At 55.6% G+C, this 15,341-nt stretch overlaps 1 protein-coding gene across 4 annotated transcripts; it reads left to right on the top strand.

The window, feature by feature from the left end:
- Positions 1-743: 743 nt before the first annotated feature.
- Positions 744-14,581, top strand: CPSF4 (cleavage and polyadenylation specific factor 4; the record flags this gene model as incomplete). 4 transcript variants are annotated; one of them, XM_079719305.1, is made up of 8 exons in its annotated part: positions 744-846; positions 3,577-3,627; positions 5,996-6,148; positions 8,363-8,458; positions 8,851-8,944; positions 10,065-10,137; positions 11,632-11,724; positions 14,513-14,581. In XM_079719305.1, 8 exons carry the CDS (start codon positions 744-746, stop codon positions 14,579-14,581), a joined length of 732 nt encoding a protein of 243 aa, XP_079575431.1. The 4 variants fall into 4 exon arrangements, with proteins under 4 accessions (XP_079575431.1, XP_079575430.1, XP_079575429.1 ...); XM_079719304.1 differs by having other exon boundaries at positions 11,629-11,724; XM_079719303.1 differs by having other exon boundaries at positions 11,554-11,724.
- Between the last annotated feature and the right edge of the window lie 760 nt (positions 14,582-15,341).

Raw genomic sequence — 15,341 nt, 5'->3', positions numbered from 1 at the left:
CCCCAAGTTCTTCAACCCGTCTGGGTTACTAACCCCTGAATTAGACACACGGGGCCGCCGTCCTCCCTTGGGGGACCAGCCCCTCCCCGGACGCTACCCGGGACCCTCAGGCCGACCCGCCCCCTCTCCACACCGGCCTTTAGAGCCTCGGTCTCCTCAGCGGACGCCCCCGGCTTCGACTCTGGCTGCGACCCTCGCTGCCCCTCTGGCCAGTCTTCGTCCGGAGCCCGGGCTCCTGTGAGGGTCAAACAGGAACTCACTCCAAGGGTCCGACCCAGTGAACGCGGCCCCACCTCGGCCGCCGAGCCCACGGCACCCCCGCCCCGCCTCGCGTCACCCCCAGTCCTGACCCCGCGTCACCCTCAGTCTCGTAGCCGGCGTACCGCACACCCGGCTGCCCGTTCCGGACGACCTCTCCCAGGTGTGCTTTGGCCGACCTTGCGCAGGCGCAGTCCGCGTCGCCAACTCCCGGCGCGCATGCTTTCAGGTGGGCGTTCGGCGAGCTGCTAGCCGGGCCTAGCGGAGCGGCCCGTACTCTGCGCTTGATTGCCGAGTCTGGGCAGGCGAAAGGGCCGGCGCGGGCTCCGGGAGCTCCCAGCATCCCTCGGGCGGCGGCGGCGGCGGCTGCGAGGCGGGGTGGTGGAGGACCGTGTGCTGCGGGGCCGACAGCGGGTAGAGGTGTGAGGGCGGCAGGGGATCTGAGCGGGAGCCGGGCCGGTGTGGCCGCCGCCGCCACCGCCACCATGCAGGAAATCATCGCCAGCGTGGACCACATCAAGTTCGACTTGGAGATCGCGGTGGAGCAGCAGCTTGGGGCGCAGCCTCTGCCCTTCCCCGGCATGGACAGTGAGCGCGGGGTCGGGGCAGGCGGGCTAGGGGCGCGACCGACTCGACCCCGGGACCCCCATTCTCTGGTTCCGGGACGCCCTCCCCCTCAGTTCGGGATCTCCTCCCCCCTCGGTCCCGGGACTCCTTTCCCCCATCCTGGGAACCCCCCTTTTCCCCTCATTTGGACTAGGGAGCGCCTCCCTGCCCCGGGGGCTATTTTAAGGCAGTCTTCAGAAGGGCAGGACCACGTCCGGCAGTTCAAATAACTCTTGAATGAAGGCAGGTGTCCTGGTTTGGAAATCCTGCCCTCACTCGCACACACTCCCCAGCTACAGCAAAGTACTAAGATATCCCCTTTCCCTACCTTCAGGCCCTCCCACTTTGAGCGCCCTCTTCCTGCTTTCATCAAAACTGGGCCGTTGGAGGAGTCTTGCTGAGGGAAGGACCCACCTACCCCTCTCTGTAGGAGACCCCAGTGAGACTCTCAAGCTCCATTGTTTTCCTAGGACTCGCACTCCTGGGAGCCCCTCCCTCACTGTTTCTCTGGACCCCACCTCTGGGTCATTCATCACACCCAGGCAGCTGCCTGAGTTCCCTTCACTGTCCCGCTTCGCGTGGTGGCTCCTGGCTTCCCCCGCCCCAACTCAGGTGGGACGGGTAACACTTATTTTTATTTCTTTTGACCGCGACCAGGGATTGAGCCCGGGGTACGGCAGTGAAAGCGCCCGAGTCCTAATCACTGGACCGCCAGGGAATTACCTGGAACGTCTAGCACTTTAAAAGAAACCAAGTTTCATTAATTTCTCTCTTTTCCAGACATACTTGAAATCTAACGCTATAACATTAAACCTCAGAGGGCTCTTAGAGGTCATTGGGTTCAAGCCACAGGTGGGGCAGCTCAGGCCTGGGTGGGGGAGGGGACTTGCCAAAGATGGCTCAGCTCCTGGTGGAGCCAGATGAGCTCGCCAGGGTTCTTGACCCTTCCATCTGCAGTTCCTCATGCCATCTTCTGTAACTGCCAGAGGACATGGGCCACAGCCCCACGTTCTCCCACGTGTCCCAGGGCTGTTCAAGTCTCCCTGCAGCCTCATTCCCCTCAAGTGGCCACACTTCTGATGCACACGTGACCTCTGAGGTGTCCCTCTCACGCTGACACTTCTGTGTGAGACAATGCTTACGCCCAAGAGACATAATTCAAACAGCCTTACCTTATACACACTCAGCACTGTCTCCACTGTACACGGCTCATAAGCCGCTGCTTACATTCAGATACGCACTCTTAAACCTACTCGTTGATCACTTTGTGCTTTTACGTGCATGTCCACTCACGCATGGGCTTTTCCTGTGTTGATGGCACCAGCCTGATGGCATGGAACCCTCCGCACAGGGCGGCTCTTTCTCTCCCTCCCCGCTCCAGCCTGGAAGCACAGATACTTGAGCCTGTGAGGGCAGGCACAGAGGTGGGGAGCCCACAAACCTGTTCTTAGGGAGGGTCCAGGACATACCTGGCCACAGGTACTGCCTCAGACTTGGTAAGCGCCGTCAACATTCACTGCCTGCCTGAGATCACGGTCAGTGTGTTAGAGGCCAGGGAGGCCACAGCTCTTCTTCCCCCTTCCCTGCACTTCAGTCCCATCTTAATATGGGGAAGTATCAGTTCTAACTGATACTTAGTTATGCCCTGAAGGCATACTCCTTTATCCTGTCTGCCTAAAACCAGATCCCCAGGACTCTGGACTTCTTTTGGCTTTAGGGAATGAAACAACCTTAACCTCTGAAAAGAATGAAGGCCCAGAAATACTCTTAAATGATACGTTTTTTTTAATGTAAGACTTCTCAGACTTTTTGAAATGCAAATGAGTGACACCCCTGTGACTCCCACCACTGGAACCTTAAATCTGTCCTAGCAAAAGCTGCCTGCTTCCAAGAAGCCAACGAATCTCTTGCAGGTTAGCAAGGAGAGGCACGTAAGTGGGCTTCAGAGATGGTGTCGGTGGGTTTCCCATGATGCTAAAATGCCTGTTGATAGAGAAAACTGTGTGGGAAGGCACGGGCTGTTTATTCTGGTGGCCATGGCAGGTGAGTCCCTGGGCTCCTTGGGACAGCCCTGGACCCCACTGACTTCCACTGCGCTCAGCTTTTATTCTCCTGCTCCCCTCACCAGGACCAGCTCCATCTGTGGAAGCAGAAGACTGTGCTCCTTTAATTACTGTGTGTTGGTATTGCATGTTAAGAGCAGTCCTGCTCCTGTGTCTTCAGTTACGCTCTTCCCTCCGGAATAGCTTCTCCGAGGCACCTGCCTCTTCTCTGGAGCCGGTTCCTCCTCAGAGCCCCCATCCGCTTGTTTGTGCTTCCTGTGAGATCATTCCCTCCCTCTGCCTCAGGTTAAAGTGCCCCTGAATTAGCCCTCTGGGACGTCTGAGCGGGGAGTAATGAATTTCTGTGATTTTGCATTCCATCCTTCCTTCCCCCATCCACTCCGAACTCCTTGAAAGCATCTTGCTTATAGGAGATTCTCAGAAAGCCCTGAATAATGACTGGTCTCAGCGTGGATATCTCATTTTGTAGGGAATAACTGAAGTAAGGAGCTTTTTCCTTGCCTGATCAGGCTTAGCATTTTTTTGCCACTGTTTCCTGTGCCTTGACCCCTCCGTGGGTTAAAGGCCAGAAGGGTTCCCTCCCCATCTTCAGATGTCACCAATAGCAGTTACACGTCGCTTTGTTTGACACCTCTTCTCCTCTTTGCAGAGTCAGGGGCTGCTGTCTGCGAATTCTTTTTGAAAGCTGCCTGTGGCAAAGGTAAGAGACCCCTGGCTCCCGACATTCCCCCTGAGGCGCCCTCCACCGCCCTGTCCCCGGCAGACTCGCAGGCTCTCAGGTCCCTGGCTCACCCTGCTTTCTGCAGACTCACGGTGTCCCTAGATGAAACTGTGGTCCAGATAAGCTAGGAACGTGGTGGGGTGTTCTGTCTGAGACCTGGAACACAGGCCTGAATCTGGCTCTGAGTCTGCCTTCTCACCTCACTTTCTCTGTAGCCACGAGCTGACCTGTGACATGGACAGAGGCCCCTAGCCCTGAGGTGTTCAGGAACTTCCTCAAGGTCGTAGAGTCAGTGAGTGGCTGAGCCCAGGCCTTTTCTGATTCTACGGTGTACACAAGCTCATGTCCTCTGTGTACTGTCATCAAAAAACTCCGCGATAGTGTGTCTCGTGGGGTTCTTGTTCATACTAACTAGGTCCCAACACAGGCAGCATGAGCCAGACTCTCTGCTGATTCATAAGACGTACCGCTGGGTGGGACCCTATGTGCCATGTATAGGTCTGGGCATTTTTCTTCCTGTAGCCAAATTTATTTGGAAACTAAATTTTAATTAGAAGCTTGAATAGGGCACACAGAATTACAGCAAGGGGATGGTTTTAATGGATGATTTGGGCAAGTTGTGGTTCTATAACTTAAGTCATTTACCCTGCCAGGTAGATCAGCCAAGTTGACCTCATGCTCTCTGGTCGGAACATCATTCCTCTGCTGGGCTCCTGGTCTCATTCCCTTGTCTTCTGCCTTTCTGACCCACCACCTTCTGTTAGCACAGCCATCCTTAACACAGGGCACTACGACTGTTTCTGTGTTAACTAATACAGTAGCCACTAGCTCCGTGTGGCTGTTCAAATTTAATTAAATAAAAAATGCAGTTCCTCAATCACACTAGTTGTATTTTAGTTACTTAGTAGCCACGTGTGGCTGGTGGCCGCCATGTTGGACAGCATAGATAGAGAACATTCCTATCATTGCAGAAAGTTCTGTTCAGTGGGGCTGGTCTGGATCTTTCCCAGACACAACCTCATTCTGGTCAGGCCTTCCCAGTAGTCCCTCCAGGTCACCAGTGAGAAATGTGACTTTCCCAGGGTATGGCTCTGTCCTATTTGGGTGATTGATTGCTCAGGTTCTACAGAAGGCAGACCTCCCCCAGTTTGTATACGATGCATTTCTTCAGTTCTGAAGTTGATTTCTTTCTTACTTGTTGGAGGCTGAGTGGGCACTTTTTGGGGTTTGGGGGTTTTTGGGGGGTATAGTTGCTCTACAATGCTGTGTTAGTTTCTGCTGTATGGTGAAGGGAATCAGCTATACGTATATATATATCTCCTCTTTTTTGGATTTCCTTCCCACTTAGGTCACCACAGAGCACCGAGTAGGGTTCCCTGTGCTATACAGTAGGTTCTCATTAGTTATCTGTCTGATACATAGTAGTATATATATGTCAATCCCAGTCTCCCAATTCATCCCACATCCCCTTTTCCCCCCTTGGTGACTGTACATTTATTCTCTACATCTGTGTCTCTATTTCTGCCTTGCAAACAGGTTCATCTGTACCATTTTTCTAAATTCCACATATATGCGTTAATATATGGTATTTGTTTTTCTCTTTCTAACTTGCTTCACTCTGTATGACAGTCTCTAGGTCCATCCATGTCTCTACAAGTGACCCAATTTTGGTCCTTTTTAGGGCTGAGTAAGTGGGCACTTTTAACTAGAGATAGAGCCCACCCGGAGTCCAGGCTTCTGCTGGTGGTCCTCTTTGCCTTCTATCTTTTTTTTTTCCCCCGGTACGCGGCCTCTCACTGCTGTGGCCTCTCCCGTTGCGGAGCACAGGCTCCGGACACGCAGGCTCAGCGGCCATGGCTCACGGGCCCAGCCGCTCCGCGGCATGTGGGATCTTCCCGGACCGGGGCACGAACCCGTGTCTCCTGCACTGGCAGGCGGACTCTCAACCACTGTGCCACCAGGGAAGCCCTGCCTTCTATCTTTTAGGGCTGTGTTTCTCAAACCCCAGTCTTTTACGACCCTACAAATTTTGCCACATCTGTGTATCACCGGGAACTCTTTAACTAAATTAAGAAAAACACTCCCCCCTTCCTCCCCACCTCCCTTAGGCTTCTTAAGTTTCCATCTTATGGAATATCTGTGGGATCATGATTTGATGTTTTATATTTTCCCAAGACACATTAAAATAAATCCATAACTACTGAAACTTAAAACGTGTGCTCACATGCTGCCGAAAACACACTGCCTTCTGCCAGGGCAGTGGCCACCTTCCAGGACACGCTGCTTTCAGGGGCCGCCTGGGTCCTCACACCACACCCACCCACCCCCGACCCGTCTTCCTCCGCAGGGGGCATGTGCCCGTTCCGCCACATCAGCGGCGAGAAGACGGTTGTGTGCAAACACTGGCTGCGGGGGCTGTGCAAGAAGGGGGACCAGTGCGAGTTCCTGCACGAGTACGACATGACCAAGATGCCCGAGTGCTACTTCTACTCGAAGTTCGGTGAGGCGTGTGGCAGGCTCCCGGCACCCAGACCCCCTGGGTAGGGAGCCCCGGGAGGCTCCACCGAGCACCAAGACCTGGGGGTTAAGCAGCTACTCAGGCTCCTGTGATGCCTGCCGACCTCAGCTGGCCCTTCAGTTATGGGCAGTTGGGGTTATTCCCTCGTAACCCCTGTGTCTTCCTAGTGCTTCTGTGTTTTGAGCGCTGGCAGGTACTTTGGGAAGTCAAGGCTAACCCCGGTCTCACAGTGGGCGCGGGAACAGGGCAGCTGGCTGGAGGCCTTGTTTCTGCTCCAGTGGACCTTCTCCCTGAAATCAGCTGCTTCCGGAGTGGCAGCTGGTTGCCCCCCAGGCTTGAGTCGGTTCCTTCTCTCTGGAAGTGTGATCCTGGGTAGTAGCTTGTCTGTCCTAAATACACCCTTAAGAATAGCTGCCCCAGGGCTGTCTTCTGGTGGCAAAGAACCGTCCTCTTAACCTTGAAAGTGAGATTGCCTTTGTTTCTGCTTAGAGGACACTTGGCCTTAGCTGAGCTGAGTGAACTGTGTGGAGAAGCCAGGGCGGTGGGGCTGGCACAGGGCCCGGTGGAGCTGATATGCTCCATGATGGAACTAGACTCCCCTGCCTCTGCCCTGGGTGAGGCTGCCCAGGAAGAAGCCCTGTTGGTCAGGATGAGGGTGGGCGCTGGCCCCAGGACTGCCGGCCTCAGGGCCCGGGCAGGAGCCGGCAGGAGGCTGGAAGCCTGCTGCACTCTTTGTGATGGGCCGAGGAACGCTGGGCGTGCGGCACGCTTTCAGAGCACTGTTGTCAGAGGAGATGTTAATTATTTCAGCAGCCCAACAGGCTTGGCCTGCTGGCTTATTAATGATAGTTGTGGCTTTTTTTGTAGAGGCAACATAAGCTGAGAAGTCACAGCACAGGCAGATAGGAAACAGGACTCAGCTTCCCAGCTCCCCACCCTCTCCGTCCTACCCATAGCAGCATGGGAACCAGTAGCGGAAGGGGCAACAGCTTCTCCATGGGAGCCGTCTCCCATCTGGCCCCAAAGGCAGGAGCCAGCCCTCCTGGGTGGACTCCCGCAGGCGCCTCTGCAAGTTGGCTTGGGTTCCCACCTTCCCTGCTGATGGCCCTGGGCCCCACTGCCCTCCAGGCCTCTGTGACGATCGGCTGCCTGCACTTCCCCTGCAGAGCCTGTCCTGGTGCAGACGCACTGTCTGCAGCTCCTGACACTATTCCACTGGCGAGGGTCCCCCTTCTAGGCACTGGAGGGACAGTGGTAAAGAGGACAGACGCCATCCTTGCCCCGTGGTGCTTTTATTCCAGTGGCCCAGGGGAAGAAGCAGCTGATTCACCAGTAAGACAAAGAAGAGAATTCACCATAAGTGCTCTGAAAGAGACAAACAGCAATGGGGTCACCTGAAGAGATCTTGAGGCAGTGTGGTCAGGGACAGGCTCTCTGAGGAGGGGAGACCTGGGCTGGGGGCCAAAGGCTAAGAAGAACCCCTGGGAGGCCAGTGTGGCTGGTAAAGGACTGGTCTAGACCCCATAGGGACTCGTGGGTCTGGGAAGGAGTGTGCTCTGAACAGCAGTGATCAGACTGGCCTTTTGTGTATAAATGGACTGAAGGTAGTGCAGCCGCCCAGGTCGGCAGTACCTGTACTTGGCTGAAAGATGCTGGTGGCCAGCTGGGCCCGTTGCTCCTGAGAGGAGCTGTCATAAAGGCTTTATCACATTCTACTGTAGGAACCCAGCTGTGAGTTCCCAAATCTTCCCCACTTTTGTTGTAAAAGGTAGAGTCCTCAGGCCTTTCCCCTGTCCCATCAGAGCTCATCAGAGTGGAACGGTAATTTGCTACTGGTCTCAACTGATGCATTTGCACCATCAACTGGGCCCCCCACATTGCCAACACCTCCTTTGGGTGAGGGGTGGAGCCGTGAGTTGTTTGATGAGTGTGTACCCTATGCCCGCCTCTGTCAGTGTCATTGACCCTCAAGGCAGCACGGACATCTCTGAGGGAAGGACTGTCACAGCCCACGTACGAGTCAGGTTACTGAGGCTCTGAGACACCCTGCCCTGGGTCTCAGGGCTCGCCAGGCCGGGACTGGACAGCAGGCCCACCTGGCTCTCTTTGCTGTACCGTGGCCCCGGCCACAGGTGAAGCACGGGTGGGTCTGGGTCCAGCTCTCCCAGGTGGACGCATGTCTGGGCTTCCCTGCAGGGGAGTGCAGCAACAAGGAGTGCCCCTTCCTGCACATCGACCCCGAGTCCAAGATCAAGGACTGTCCTTGGTACGACCGTGGCTTCTGCAAGCATGGTAGGTGTCCGGGTGGCTGGGCTGCCTGGCCAGAAGCCAGTCCTCCCTCCCTCTGCCCACATGACCCTCTGCTTGTCCTGCCTTTTCCTGCAAAACGTGGCGTTAGGCATTGGGGGGCTAGTGAGTCTTTTTCACACCAAGTCCCTTGAGCCTCCCCAGGTTCCCACTGGACCGCATTCTCACCCATATTTCTGATGAGGAAACTAGTGTTTGAGAGGGTGTGTACCCTGCCCGCTGGCCTGCTGAATAAGAGGCAGAGCCAGCACTTGAAGCCCTGTTCTTGCTTTCTGCCCCCAGGCAGCAGTGTAGGCAGGGCTCTGACTGGCAGAAGGGCATGAGGGCATCCCCTGAAGAGGGGACAATCTGAGTGACCCTGGTGCTTGGCTCCACAGGCCCCCTGTGCAGGCACCGGCATACGCGGAGAGTCATCTGTGTGAATTACCTCGTGGGATTCTGCCCGGAGGGGCCCTCGTGTAAATTCATGCAGTGAGTAGCCAGCCCCTGCCCAGGCCCTGCTGCCCCCTGTATCTCCCCATCAGGGCTTTGATCACTGGGTAGTGTCAGCACAGGGTCTGGGACAGGGGTGGGAGTTGGGGAGGGACCACCACTGCTTCCTGAGCGGAAGTGGCTCTGCCTAAAGCAGGGTAACCTTTACTGTGTCCCAGACCATCTAGGACTCAGATGAAAGCTATGGGCCCTGTGCTCCAGAAAAACTCAACGTACATGTGACCTCAGATTAAGAACCTGTGCCCTGAAGGAAGGGAGCTTCAGTTTCGGGGCCTCCTATATGGAGGTTCATAGAACCCTCACATGTGAAAGGATGTCCCCATTTCACACATGGGGACACTGGGGCTCGGAGCTCAGCCGCTGGTTGGGGGCAGGTGGTAGCTCCCGGTCAAAGGCAGATCTGTGACCTCTGGAGCCCAGTCCTTGCGCGGGAGGGCTCGGCACTCCTCTCCTGGGTCTCGGTGCACCTCTGTCACTTTAGGTGGTTGTGGGGTGGCACTGGGACCGTAGAGTAGTGTCCCCCCCGATCCCCTGTGCTGTCTCCATCCATGCTGCTGACACCTGCATGGAAGCAGAGTGTCCTGGTCACTGCCACGTGGTGGGCAGGTGGCTGGTGCTCCTGACTTGGTCCCACTCCCTAGATGAGAGCCTAGGAGCCTACAGGTGGCCCAGGATTCCTCCGTGTGGGGCGGTGGTGGAGGGCAAGTCCCCCAGACCTCTGCCGTCAGAGGTCTTAACACTTGAGGTGCCCCTGCAGGGAAGGGTGTTTGTTGGGAAGGCCTTCTGTGTACAAAGCGCCTCTGGAGAGGCTCTGCCAGTACCAGCTGTGTTTCCCTCCTTTCTCTGAGCAGCACTTGCCCAGGCTCACAGCTAGGTGTAGACAAAGCTGGGTCTGAGTCCAGGCACATTAGATCTGTCTTCGCACCACCCTGAGCACCAGCACCCGCCCTACGTCCAGGTGGCTCGTGTGGCTCTGTGCTTGGCTAGAGGCTGCTTGTGATTTTCCTGGGGCCAGAACTCGAGAACCCCGCCAGCCTAGCTCCTCTCTCACCTCCTCTTCTCCTCTTTTTCCTGTCCCCTTCTGCCGCTGGGTGACCAGCCCTAGGTTTGAACTGCCGATGGGAACCACCGAGCAGCCCCCACTGCCGCAGCAGACGCAGCCTCCCGCAAAGGTACCGTGCCCCGGGCCCGTGGTGCTGCCGGGCCTGGCCGCAGAACGCTCAGTGCCCCCGCCTCAGCGCGGGGCCTGCCAGAGACCTGGCTGGAGATCATGGGAGGAGGCGGGAGAGGAGGGGAGTCACCCTGGTTCCTGCTGAAACTCCAGGGAGTGGAGCAGTCTGCACCTTCTCTGGGCTGGAGGGCTGTCTGCTGGAGACAGACGCCCACTGGGCTTCTCTTCCCTTCTTGCCTGGCGAGTGCAGGGCGGCGTGGGCGCCACACGTCTGCCGTTCTTGCTTGTGGTTCAGACCCTTCCCTCTACAAACGGGACTCCCAGCGGGGTGGGAGCGGAAGTGTGGCTGACTGGTTCTCTGGCCGGTGCCCGACTGCAGGGGGGATGCTGGGAACAGAGGGTCGAGGCATCAGCTGGCTCCAGTCTCCTAAGCGAGGGGATCCCACACCCCAGCAGTGGGCTGCTCCCCTCCAGCATGAGGAGAGGGAAATGCCATAACGAATGGGAATCTGCAGCAGTGACTCCCAACCAAAGATGCCTTGGGTTTGGTTACAAGATGCGGGCAGGGGCCCAGAGGGAGGCTGGCCAGGTGTCCTAGGCAGGGTCTCAGCAGGCTGAGCAAACTGCCCACCAATTGTGAAGCCTCACCTCTTACCCGGTTGGACTCTGAGCCCTTTGCCGGAGCCTGCCTGGTCCTCCATGCCAGAGGCCGAGCTGCCAGGAGGGGATGTGGCCACCCTCGCAGCATTGCCTGCCACCTTGAGGAGGATGTGGGATGAACCAAAGAGAACTCCTGTCAGAGCCGGGCATTCCCGCGTATGGGTGCGGCCGTGACAACCTGGAGTTTCCAGCTTAGGGCTCCTGCAATGACGGGGCCACAGCCAGGGACCCACTCAGTCAGTCGGTGGTGGCCTTGCTGTCCAGGCCCCACCCAAGGCGCCCCCGTCCGCCTTGCTCACGCGGCTCCCTAGCAGAGGGCCCTCTCAGCCCCTAGACCGCAGGTCAGCGTGTCAGCCTCCGACTGTTTTCTGTGACTGTTGCCCGCCGTGTAGGCTCTAAACACCTGGCTGAACCAAGCGTTCATCCTGACCTGAAGCTAGAACCTCACAAACAAACGTAAGGCCTGCTCATGCCCTTGCCCTGCCGCCCCAGAGACCGCCTCGTCTCTTTGGTGTTTTGTTTTCTTTTCTTTTTCGTTTTTGTGTGTCTGCATGGTGTTTTTCGGGCAGCGGCTCCTGCCACCGTCACCAGACGTTTCTTTTCCACCTACTCTCCTGAGCCGGGCCACCGTGGAAGCCCTTCTTCCTGCCGGTCACGGTCATGCGGGAGAAGTCCCGCCCTCTTTTCTCCTGTCCCCATTGGTAGTCTGCGTGCACGTGTTTTCCGCAGTAAAACCGTGTTGTATAACTCTTTCCAGCAAAGTAACAATCCGCCATTACAAAGGTCGTCCTCCTTGATCCAGTTAACGAGTCAGAACTCTTCTCCCAACCAGCAGAGAGCCCCGCAGGTCATCGGGGTCATGCAGAGTCAAAACAGCAGCGCAGGCAACCGGGGACCCCGGCCGCTGGAGCAGGTCACCTGTTACAAGGTGAGTCCCGGGGCTGGGGGTGTGGCAGGGGGTCTTCACAGTCAGTGGCCATTCCCTCATTCCCCAGAGAGTTAGCTGATTTTGAAGAATGAAGACATCTTTTTTTTTGCTGATTGGAAGAGTAAAACTGGGCCACTCCGGTGAGCTAGAGACCATGCTACTTCCGTCCACAACACACTAAGGCCAGGTGAACAATTAAACACACGCTGTTGAATGAAAGGATTTTGCTTGCAAGAAAGGGATGGGAACCTTCCAGAGGCCGGGAACGAAGTGGGAGCACGAATCAAAGGAACAGAGTGAGCCCTGAAGCCTCTGGGTGTCCTCATATCCCAGGTGGGCACACCCAAAGGAAAGGGACAGAAGCTTTAGGCCCTCATGGGGAGGAAATGGAGTAGAACCTCCACCCCCACCCACTCGCAAAACGGGACGTTCAGGGAAAGGGTAAACTTTTTAAAAACTTACTGGAAAACTTGTCCATCTCACTCTCGGCTCAGGATGGAAAGTGGGGGGAGAAGAGCCCTTCTGAGTTTGTCGTCACTGGCAGGCCCTTCCTTGAGTCTGGGCCTGTGTTCACAGCCTTGGTGAGGGCCAAAAAGCCACAGACTTGAGTTTTCTAATCTAAAACAGCCCCGGATGGGTGAGCCCCTGGCACCTGACTTTGAGAAATTTATTCTCAACCCAGGCCACACAGAATTCCCACAACTAAGGTTCCCCAGAATGAGCTCATAATAAAAATCGTAGAAGGAAACAAGCACCACCATCAGCAGAAACCACCAACAGAACTAGACTCACAAAGATTTCAGATACGGAGATTATTAGATGAAATACAGAATTAGTACATGCTTTCTGTGAAAACTTTTATGATACAGAAGTGTTTAGCATACAGAGTGTTGCCCTTTATTCCCACCATTTTCCTAAAAGAGCCACTTTACTCAGCTGATCTGTTCTCATGTTTTGTTTTCAATACCCCTTTGCACTCCACAACTCCTACAGGGGACTCCACTCAGAGAAGTGCTCTTCTAAACTTTTATTCACATAAGCACAAGGACAATATATATTTTAATATAAATAGGGCCCTGGTATGTACAGTGTTCTGTAATCCCTTTTTCCTTATAACATTCTGGATCTGTGTTGGCATAAGTAACTCTAATGTATTTCATAATTTTACTGGTAAAATTGGTTGCTGCTAAAAATAGTGCTGAATCTGACAGACATTTGTGAGCTCTTGTCTGGTGTCTGGAGCATCCATGCCTACAAGTAGAAGGGCCAAGTCAAAAAGCATATGCCTATATTGTTCCTAGAACTTGCCTTTGGGGAGGGCTGAGCCACTGGTCACTTCCCACAGCCATCAGACACTCACTGAGCACCTGCTCTGTCGGCTCTGCGGAGAAACCCACTGCTGTCGCTCCTTCCCGGAGGGGTCTGGGTTCTGAGGGAGGGGAAGGCAGGTGCCCAGACACCAAAGTTAAAAGTGCCCACGCATGTAGGGAAGGCCTCCCAGAGATTGCTGAGCCTGAGTGCTAACAGGTGAGGAGAGTATGGAAGGGGGGCTGTGGAAGAAGGTGAGGGGAAACCAGGCAGTTCTCGGGTACAGTGGGGAGACTCGGGTGTCCTGAGTCACCTGAGCTGTCCTGCCTCCTCCAGGACTTGTCGGCAGAGCCTCTGAAGCAAGCTCTCCTGAGTCCTGGAACCTTAGAAAGATGGGGCTGGGGGTAGGGGACGAACCTAACAACCTCTTCCTACCACGGGCACAGTTGACATTAAAGCCATCTCGGGGGAATCCTGATTCCCCAGGACCAGCTGCAGAGGCCACTGGACAGGCCAAGGGCAGCAAGCGGGGCCACGGAGTCCCTCCCTCTGGTTGTCACATCTGCCAAAGGTCCAGCTGGCAGCTACACAGGCCACTCGTCCACACGAGTTACACCTACAGATCAGAAAGACTTGAAAACATGGGGACTGTGCAGTCAGGGGAATAGAACAGGCCAAAGCCCCGAGTTCCAGAGCAAGGAAGCAAGGACTGGGAGGGCTCTTGGTGGGTTAGTGCGGGGTGGGTGCCCCGACCTGTCTCCTGACCCCTTGTTCAGTGCTCGAGGCTGCCATTTCCTTCCTTATAATTCCCTTCTGCTTTCTGAGGAGTAACAAGAACGAATGAGGAGAAGCTAAGGAAGAGTGGATAATCAGCCGGGACAAGTCAGGGTCCTGCTAGGTTTTTTGAAGTGATTCTACCAGGTCTCTTCCCCCAAGTCTAATCATTGTCCTGTCTCTCTGATCCTGTGACCCAAACCTGGCCCAGGGGTAGCTTAGGCAAGTATGCACGAGCCAGGAGGGGAAGATCTTTGGGTGCAGCCCACCCTCTGTCCACGCAGTGAATCCCTGAGTTGGGGGAGGAGCCTGGTGGCTTCTGTTGCGTTGCCGCCTCCCCTGTCTCAGGGGAGTCCCAGAACTGTGCCTTAGAGGTAAGTGACTGGCCAGCCGTGCAGAGGGGCTTGGTCCCTGGAGAGGCGGGAGAGCTGTGGTGCCACGGGCTTCTCTTCACCCCGCCCCCCACCACAAGAGTCTGCCGTGGCCTGCGTGCTCCCTTCCACCTGCCGAGCTGCTGGCCGCGGTTTCTGTGCCACTCTACCTTCTGGAGCTCCCTTTCCCTCGTGTTTGAATGAAAATCTGTGCCGCTGAGAATTTCAGAGTCCCTGCTCCCAACCTGGAATTTAGCGGGTGCTGCCTTAGTTGAAAATTGCATTTGAAACAATGTGTTTTTTTTGTTTCCTCCTTCCCTTCCTGCTGTTCCCAGTGTGGTGAAAAAGGACACTACGCCAACAGATGCACCAAAGGGCACTTGGCCTTTCTCAGTGGACAGTGACAGCAGCTGGAGCCAGCTCAGAGCAGCCCGAGGGGCCCCGTTATCGGGGACCACTCTGGGCCATCCTTGGGAGTGTGCATTTAACTGTTTGATGCTGGTACAACTCTGGCTGGAGCTGGCAGGCAGGCATACTGGGTTTTATTCGGAGGGGCTACGTCTGTCAGTTTCCCTATCGTTTTGCTGTAATCTTTTTTTTCTAAGGGGGACATGTGCTCCAGTTCGGTCCCTCAAGTTGGGATCATGTTTGTCTAGGCATCAAGGCCTCCCATCTGGGACTCTGCACACCACCCTCTGGGGAGGGAGGATGTTGTGGGGAAGGGCTTGTGCGCAGCAGTTCTATGAGGAAGGTGGCCCTTCCCCTCAGGGCCTCCTTAAACACCAGGGGCTGCTGGATCATTTAAAGCTGTGGCCAAGTCACGCCTGCTTCTGCCCTGTCCTGCTGAATCAGGCTGTGCCTATCCATGTGATTTGAACGAGACAGCCCTTCAGAGCAAACTCAAGCGTGGACTTGCCTCTGCCGGTCCTGTTCCAGGTGGCAGCAGTTGAGAGGACCGTGTAGGGCTCTTGAGTGTGATGGTCTTTTTTCTCTGGGTTTATTTTCTTGGGGCATCTGCTCAACAGTGTTTAAGGTATACCTTAAGCTGGGGCTGCAGACACCTTTGAAATAGACGATGCAGTCCATCTGTGCACCTACCTCCTGCCCCATCAAGCATCTGTACCGTCAGACACCTTTGGCCTAGAGGAGAGGACCCTGCCTCTG

The sequence above is a fragment of the Hyperoodon ampullatus genome (assembly GCF_949752795.1).
Source record: "Hyperoodon ampullatus genome assembly, chromosome: 14".
In the NCBI taxonomy this organism is placed as follows: domain Eukaryota; kingdom Metazoa; phylum Chordata; class Mammalia; order Artiodactyla; family Ziphiidae; genus Hyperoodon; species Hyperoodon ampullatus.
This window is presented reverse-complemented; position numbering and strand designations above follow the sequence as displayed.